Genomic DNA, 9,558 nt, shown 5'->3' with positions numbered 1-9,558 from the left:
GGATAGAGCACCATACTTGGAATCAGAAACACCCGAGTTCAAATTCAATCTCAGAAACTGAGATTCTGTGGCCTGGACAAACAACTTAACCCTGCTTGTCTCAGTTTCCTCATCTGTAAAATAAGCTGGGGAAGGAAGTGGCAAGCCACTCTGGTATCCTTGCCAAGAAAATCCCAAATAGGATCACAAAGAATAAAATATGACCAAAACAAATGGCTGGATGAAACAAGACCAACCCTGATGACCCTTAAAACCCCCCCACAAAACTTGTCAGTCCTGATAAACTTAGGAGGTTCTAGATGTGTGATCTCCGCCTTTCCTGATTACCACGCTTGCCAGATGGCAATCTAAGACAATTTTATAAAATGATGTGTTTTTAACTTTCATATAACCAGGAGCTCAAAAGCCTATTTTCATAAAACTTCTTATTGGTGGAGGCCCAATTATCCAAAGTCTGTAAGAGAAAAGAGAGAGCCGGGTCTCCAGCTTTGAGAGAAAAGGTTTGGAGTTCTAAATTGTCTTCAAGAAGCAGTCCCTTAAGAAGACTCTGGGAAAGAACCCACATATACAGTGGCCAGCTCTTGCATCACGTGTCTGCCCTTAGCTTTCTGTACAAGAGCCTTTTCTCCTTTCAGATACCTCTCCCCGAAAGAATCTGGAATCCCAAGTCTTTTTTCTCAAAGTTGAAGGCCAGAAGGTCAGGGTTTCTCCTCTCTCAGGTTCTTACTAACTCTTACCCCTCATGCAAGCAGAGTAATCATTCTCCACCAATGAGAAGAATCTTATACACATGGACTTTGAGTCCCTGGTTATGTTTATACTCATGAATTTGGGAGGGGAGTCTAGTCCCCAGACCCATGTTAATTTTTACATAGTTTAAGGACTAAACCACATGGATTGTGATCAAAATCTTAATTTAGTACAAAATATTCAAAAGGATGTTTGAACCTCCTTGAGTTATTAGAGAATTATGCAGATGGCAACTGATTAAATATGGGGAATGAGGGGGAAGAGAAAAAGGTGAGATTGACTCTGAAGTTGCAAACCTGAATGAAAAAAGTGTCCATAGAAGCAGTTTCCATGAATGCTCCTGCCTGTTTATTTAATGAGCTTCACTCAGTGCCTGGGCAATGGAAACATGTCATTTTCCTATTAGCCTGACCAGGGACATGTTCATTCATACTCAAAGCAGACCCTCTGCAGCCGGCTGCTCTGGAGAAATGGACCAATACTGGGGACAGCTCAACCCCTGGCTGAGAACATGGTGAACTTCTCACTGAGGATGGAAATTCTACTGCATTTCACTCTCTAGATTTGCTCAACTAATAACTGAGTGCCCTCCCATAGGGGCTTCAGAAACTTTAAATTTCTTCCTAGAATGTTAGCTATTACCTCCTTATTCATTATGGGTCTGCCCTTTGGGACTCAGTAGGAGGTCCTTAAAAAAGCACAATGAACTCTCATCCTCCATGTGGGGACTGTCGGGAGGCCTGAAACCATTCCAAATCCAGCCTGCCCTGACCTTTTTTGCAGAGGGGTTCTTTCCTAGTTCAGCCATTTTCCAGGACTCAAATCTTTAAATCCAACAGGAGGCATATTGAGACCCAGAGAGCAGAGAGAGGACAGAACAGGGTTTATCTGGGCCAGCAATTGAGAGCAGCTCCTTTTTGGTCAGTAGAGAGGCTGCCTTTATCAAAGCACCTCTTGGCACTAGCTTTGGAATAAGAAGAGGACCTATGGTTGAATACCAATTCTGCTACTCACTACCTAGGTGACTTCGGCAAAATATTTTGTTCCAATGGACTAAATCAAATGGATGCTGGAATGCAGTGTCTCCCAGATATATTTCAGGAAGTCCATGAACTGGATGGGTAAAATCCCAACTGAGATCTCTATTTTCATATAAATTGGTTTCCTTTATAATTCAAAATATCTTATGTTGTACATTTAAAAACATTCTGAGAAAAGGACCAAGACTTCACTAGACTTCCAGAAGTATCTTTATATACTTATATGCTAATATCCATATACTATATACTTATATCCATTAGAACCCACTCATTTTAATGACAGCCTAATGTCCATATAATGTCCCTTCTCTTAGACCTTGATCCAAAAGAACCTGGCTCCAAAGCTCTCCAAAATTTATGCCCTGGTCATCAGAAAGCAATGTTATTTTACAGGGAACAGAGTGATTTTTCTTCAGAGCAGAACAGAATCCCCGTTCTAATTAAATTATGCTGAAAGAAAAAAGATCCAGTGTCTGTATCTACTCACATCAATTGTTTTAAATAAGAGGACTCTCTGTTCCCCTCTTAAATGTACTCCTCCCCTTTCTAAACGTCATTACATTCATGAACTTTGAGAGTCCCTATGGAGCGATTGTTGGGTTCCAGGTACAGGAATGATTTGGAGTCACAGTTGAAGGGACTTTATGATCTTATAGGAAGTACCCTGAGCCGGGAACTGTACACTGTCTTGGAGAGAACACTCAAGCAGAGCTGGCAATGGAAACAAAAGGCAATTTTGAAGCTGAAGTCAAGGAGCAGAATTGCTGCTATTTGGTCATTTTTCAGTCTTGTTTGATTCTTCATGACCCCATTGGAGATTTTCTTGGTAAAAATACTAGAGTGGTTGGCCATTTCCTTCTCCAGCTCCTTTTATAGATGGGGAAACTGAGGCAAACAGAATGGGGCGGATTGTCCAGAGTCACACAACTACTAACACACTAGTCACACAACTTGTGCTAGCAAGTAGCAAGAAAGGTTCCTCAAAGCATCATTTTAAAAGACAAAGCGGGGAAAAGACCCTGAGTCAGAAGGCCCTCTACAGGGAAGCTCCCAGGATAATGCCTTATCATAGAGAAATAAGGATTCAAGGAACTGAGACCACAAGCATCCTGCTTGGGAGAGAGGGGAGAGAAGGGAGAGAAGGATAGAGATTGGGAAGAGCTGTTCTGGTGGCTTCCTATTTTAATGATTCCTGGGAACTAGATGTTAAGCTCAGTTGTGACTACTTAGAGTGAAGTGGTCGTAATTTCTGCCATTGAATGAGTCAATTATCCCCTTGTGTAGAGCAGTCCTTCTCACCTCACAAGGCCCAAGAGAAGTTAAAATGAGGATATCATTAGAATAATGCTTTAGGAGTAAAGGCACTGCACACAGGACCATGGGATCATAGACCACAAAGGTCTGCCCTCATTCATTTTATAGATGAGGAAACAAGGCATGGGGAAGAAGGGTCAGTGGCTGGTCCAAAATCATACAAGTAGTAAATAGCAGATGTAGGATTTGGACCAAAGTCTCTGCTTTCTTTACACTGTACCATATACATATATGGTATATAAGGTATAATAATTATGTCAGGTATATATAGAGAGATATAATATATTGATATAATTATTAATATTTAACAGAGATATTTCTATATAGAGATAGAAATGTAATTATTAACAATATTTTAGTATTTATTGATATAATTATTATTTAAATATAGATGTTTAGAGATGCAGATAAAATTATAAATATTTCTATAGAGATATATTGTTATCAATATTTCAACATTTCAATATAGAATAATTGTTAATGACATTTCAATATAAATATAACATATTTATGTATAATTATTAACAATATTTAAATATATGTATAATTATTAATAATATTCATATGGAAGTGTAATTATTAATATTTCAATATAGATATAATAATTTTTCAGTATAGCTGTAATGTATAGAGATATAATTGTTAATAATATTTTATATAGAGATAATATCTAGAGGTATAATTCTTAACAATATAATTATAATATTTAATAGATATAAAAATATATGTTTAGATATAATTATAATATAAATATAATATTTAAATTATAAATTTAATATATGGAGATATGACTATTTGCAATAATTAAATATAGATATAATTAATAATATCTCGATATAAATATGATTTATGGAAATAGAGATGTAATTATTACCAGTATCTCAATATAGATATAATTATTAATAATATTTCAAAATAGATATAATGTAGAGCTATAGAAATACTTAATACTATTTCGATATAGATATTGTATAAAGATAGAGATATATTTATTATCGATATTTCAATAGCTATCACTTTTAACAATATTTCCATATAGATGTAAGTTTTAATAATATTTAAATATAGATATAACATGTAGCGATATAATTATTAACAATATTTCCATATAGATGTAAGTTTTAATAATATTTAAATATAGATATAACATGTAGCGATATAATTATTAACAATATTTCAATACAGATATGATTATGAATAATATTTCCCTCTAGAGACATTATTATTAACAATATTTCAATAGAGATATAATGTACAGAAGTAGAAATATAAGTATCACACTTTCAATGTAGATATTATTAATCATATTTCAATAGAGATATAATTGTTAACAATATTTCTACTTATTTACAATTGGAATTCAGTAGTACTTATGTGAAGAATTCCTTGTATTAGGAATTCCTTTATTCGGCTTCTTGGCCAAATGGATGAATTAAAAATGGAAAGAAGAGCCCGGGTAATTCATGTGTCCCATATTACCTCCCGTGCCTCCCACGCCCCCGTGGCAATTTACACCACAGTTTCAGCCTGGAGAAAGGGAGATTGAGCTTAAAGGGATCAGATCTGAGGGGAGAGAGGAGGAAGACAATGAAACATTCAGGCCAAAAGAAAGTCCCTTAGCTCAGGACCCTGCTCCTGAAAAGAAACAGACTCAGGGCTGACTGCGTCCAGGGGGACCCTGACAGCTGAGATCAAAGGGCAGTTCTGGTTGATGGGGACATCCCCTTGGACAGAGAGCTCCTGGGAGTGCGCTCCCAGGGAGCCTTACAACCCACAGTTTGGACTCGTAATCTTCCTATTTAGCTTGTTCTTGAGACATCCATAACGCCGGTGTTGAGAGGAGGGGGTGTCTACACACCTCCTCGCAACTCCTTTAGAAAAGGCGAGGCTTGTTGCTTCCCTCCCCTGCCCACCCCCACAGGTGCCCACCAGCAGCCTGGCCAAGCTTCCTGTTGGATGGCTTACCTGTGATCACCAGGAGTGCCGCAGGGAGCAGGTATCCCGGTCGCATGTCAGGGAGCCAGACGGCGACCTCACCCGCGTGGAAACCAGAGCCTATTTTTAGGGGCGGATTTGCTGACTCTGACCTTGCCCGCCGCCCAGTCCAAAAGGAGCCTTCCCTGCATCTGTTGGTGAGACTATTCCCGGATGCCACCTGAAACCTTAGAACCCATGAGTCAGGTACCAGGTGCTCCCGGGCCACTCCAGCAATGAGAGGATGAAGGGGCTCCACCTCAGTACAGTTTAAAAGCACTGATCTGGACTCAGAGGATCTGGATTCAAATCCCCCCTCAGCCCGATGACTCTGGACTCTGTCTCAGTTTCCTCAACTGCAAAATCAAAGAAATAATGGCACCTTCCTCAGGGTCCTTGCCAGAGACAAAAGAGATATTTGTAAAGCACTTGGCACAATACCTGGCATGTAGTGGGTGCTTAATAAATATTTCAGCTCAAAATCTGTGATCCTATGGTTTTACTGTTTGGCTTTTGGGAGAAGTCAGGGGCTTCTGATTGAGGGCTCCTACTTGTTTCCTTGAGTAGTTGAAGGCTGCCAGGGGACATACATTAGGGTATAACTAAGGGGATGTGAGTTGGGATTTTTCCCAAGTCATTAAATTTTGAAGACATTGATAGCAACCCTTCAACAGTGTAGGAACCACGTCACCATTTAGCAGGGTTAATAAACAGGAAAAAGGCATAGGTGAGCTCCTTCCCACCCCTATATGCTTGATGTTGAAGCTTGTGGTATTTATGTTGAGTTTCCAATTTCATCTCTGGCGTAGGTTGTAAGTTCTGAGTGTAAATGACACTGAGTCTCTATGGAGAATGGTTATACCTGTAGCAATGAGGAATTGAAAAGTCTTTGTTTCAGCCTTTTGCCCAAGATCTATCTAGTAATCCTTCCCTAACAGAGGGGAGCTTCCACCCCTGGGTCAAGGGAAAATGTATATATTTTCTTTAAAGCTTGTTTTCTTTTGGCCAGATGATGGAGTACACCTCCTGTAGAAAAAGATAACATAAAATATGAGTAAAGACCGAACCAAAAAAATGGAAATTCTCAATCCTTAACAAGTTTTGTATAGAATTGCTCTGGCCCATTGGGAGATGAAATCCACTTCTCTTATTGGCAAAACCCCAATAATCAGTGCATCCCTCATAAGATGCTAAGAGTTGACCAATAACAGAATTTGTTTTGCTTTTTTATCCATGCAATATCAGGGGATTTTTTTTTCTTTCTCAAATTGTTGGGGAAGAGGAGGAAGGAGAAAAATGAAAGGGAAACTATGTATCTGAAAATAAAACAACAAAAGTTTTAAATCAAAGAGCATATTTATGTTATCTACCCATCTCACCACCACACCATGAAGAGTTTGACAGATCAGCCAGGCACAGTATGTAAAACCCTGGTTCAAATCCCATCTCAGCTTGTGTGATCACAGACTGGCCCCTCTGAGACCTCCATTTTCTCCTTTTTAAAATGGGGATTATAATCAGGAGTCAGGAAGTGCCCTGTACATGGAAGTGAGTAACAAATGCTTCCTACATTGTCTTACATGTACTCGTTTGCGTTTCCATGATGCTCTCTAGTTTAAAAAATAAGCCCTCCCAGTTGAGAGTCACATAGCTCCTGCAAAGAAGATATGTAACATTTTGCCCTGAGGACTTAACAACATGAGCTGGGAGAGATGAGCTAAGCTGTCCTCCATGCCAGAGGACATTGGGGGGCAAGCCTTCCCTATGACTCTGGGGTGGTCACCTCCCTCCCACAGCTGCACTTCCTCCTGGAACGTCCTGAGGGGCTGAAACCCTCTCCCATCTCTTCCCTTGCCAGCCTCCTGAGCTCCCAGCAACGAGGTCTTTGGGTAGCAACATTCTGTACAGGCTGACCTTCTCAGATATACAGAGCAATATTACTGCTGCCTCAGCCCTGCTGCCGCCAGTCTGCCCAGTCTGACATACTTAGTGGGAGCCACCAGTTCAGAATGCCCTCTTTCTGCCTCTTCTGCCCTTTGGCTTTCTGTTTGTGCCCAGCTGGGGTTGCTCCTGTTTGCTAAACACATGGCCAGATGGGCATCTCTCACTGACCTTGCCACCTTGAACAACTGCTGCCAGCATCTCTAGGAGACTCAGTTCTTCTGGATATTTTATAGCCACCAATTGCCACAACCCCTCTTCCCACTCAGGACTGCTGTCCTGGGCCTGTAGCATTTAATACAATTTCACCCAGACAAGGACTTTAAGAGATACTTCATAGCCCCTAATTTTGCTTCGATAAGAAAAAGACTTTTTTAAAATGGTAGAGAAATCTAATCAGATTTCTCTGAAATTATTGCTTAGTTATTGCTTAATTTTCCTGAATTATTGCTTAAATTTCAAAGAAATTTTATTACTCCTTTGGTATATAAAAAAAAAATCCTAGCATATTTGGGTGGATCCCTGAGATGAACTTTTAGGAAAACATGGACAGGAGTTACACATAAAATGGAAAAGCCCTTAATCGTTTATGATCTTTATTTTTGGAGACAACCCCCTGAATCAGCAAGATCACAAATCCATTGCAATGTAACCCAGGCCTTCTTCAACCATGGACTTCACAGATCTAAACCAGGTTTAAGGCACATTTGGATCAACAGGTCCTCAAATGACATAGTTCATGAGATAACACTGATAATTATTTTACCAAATCAACCAGAAGTTTGGATGGTGAGGTCTTCTAGATTTTTTTAACTTATGGATAACTGTGTCAATTGCATCAAAACTCAGAATACTGTAGATCCTTTTGCCAGATATCTGTAATCACTCAAAGGAGTTTGGTCTGATCATCCACATAATAAAACCAAATGGATGAAAAATTCATATGGAGTGGATTGTAATCTTTATTTGGATGGGCAGCCTATAGTGCTTATCTATTAGTATGTTTAGAGAGATAACATAGATGGATAGGATGAAGAGAGTGAATTAGCTTACCTTCAGGAAATTACAAAACTCCTTTAACGATCCTAAACTTTCTAGAAAAGCACAGAACTAAGAATCATGGAATACGATAATCTCTGAAGAATTAAGAATAAATATCACAAGGAAGACACTAGAGAAAAGTATACAGTGAGTGTGAACCAATGAATAATAGGAATAAAAGATGTCACCAAATAATTATCATATGATAGGAAAAGAAGATGATCTGATTATGTAGTAAAAATAAAGAGTGAAGGAGTGGAAGGAAAGTCAGAGAGTGTTCCACTGGTATTCTCATATGATGATGAGAAAGTGAAGTCCTCTAGGACACTGGATAGATTCCCTACAGAGACTTTATGGGAGGACATAGACAAGAATCACATGGATCGGGCAAATATGAATGTGTTCCATTGTTGCAAGAACCTTCCAAAATGATGAGATCACAAATATATTTGAGCATTTGAATATAATAAAATAAATTACATGCAACATTACTTCCCACCAGCCAATATACATAAGGTTACATTCTCCCACAGATCCTCATAGGAGAATAGGAATAGGAAACATACATTTTAAAAAAGTGTGACAAGGAAATCCATGTTTATGGGACATATGCATGGGACACCTATGTGGAAAGGGCACATAGAAAAGAAACATGTGTGAATGTGGTCATAGATAAAGGAACACATCCAAGCTCCCCTTGGCTACATCCCCATAGAATTCTCCTCAAATGACAGTATCATGTATTAGTGATGTCATTAGGTTACAAACTGCTTTCTCCTCTGTGCTAGCGGTCCTTGGGTCTCCTGCTACGGCCACATCTTGCATCTCCATTGTAGCTTTCGGGTGAGGGGTTTCATCTCTTTTAGTTCATAGCCTCAGTGGCTATCTCAGATCCAATCATTCAGACTCTTTAAGTCACCCTAGGAGCTTTACCTTGGAAGGCTGGCTAGAAGAGAGTAGCCAACTTTTGATCTACTTTTTTGCAAGCAGGGAAGAGAGTGCTTTCCCTATATGATACTTATAAGTGCATGTAACATAACACAAATTAAGGGTCTTTTACTTGTCATCTGCATGACCTTGATATTTCTTGTCTCTATTTATAATAATCATCATCACTAACATTAACTAGTAATCACTGACATGTAAATTACTAATTAAATTAGTAAATTAATTAACTAGCAAATAAATTAATATTAGTTAAGTAATACTAATTAAAATAAATTAAACTAGTAAATGAGTAAATCACTAATATGTCCAGCACATGGTAAATTCTTGTTGCTTTACCTTACTAGGAAGTCTTGGGAACAGGAAAAGAGTGTATTTGTAACTCACGGATATAAAAACAACATGAATGCATTTATCTATCATCTATCTATCTATCTATTTTTAAGTGAGGGCGTGTGCTATTCTATGTCTCAACTTTCTCTAGTCCTTTGAGGGAAGGCCAGCATTCCTTTCCCCTCACCTGGTCCGGATCATAACTCATCCAAAGTAGGCA

General features: G+C 38.8%; 1 protein-coding gene across 1 annotated transcript in view; it reads right to left on the bottom strand.

Annotated features, from left to right (window-relative positions):
* DUSP29 (dual specificity phosphatase 29) overlaps positions 1-5,149 on the bottom strand; it is a 45,542-nt gene extending 40,393 nt beyond the window's left edge. The window contains exon 1 of the mRNA XM_074296764.1: positions 5,070-5,149. Coding sequence (XP_074152865.1) covers positions 5,070-5,115 — 46 coding nt within the window. The 5' untranslated portion in view covers positions 5,116-5,149. The remainder of the gene's footprint in view (positions 1-5,069) is intronic.
* Between the last annotated feature and the right edge of the window lie 4,409 nt (positions 5,150-9,558).

Source organism: Sminthopsis crassicaudata, chromosome 2 (assembly GCF_048593235.1).
Source record: "Sminthopsis crassicaudata isolate SCR6 chromosome 2, ASM4859323v1, whole genome shotgun sequence".
Lineage (NCBI taxonomy): Eukaryota > Metazoa > Chordata > Mammalia > Dasyuromorphia > Dasyuridae > Sminthopsis > Sminthopsis crassicaudata.
Note: the sequence above shows the minus strand (reverse complement) of the source record. Positions and strands in the feature narration are given on the sequence as shown.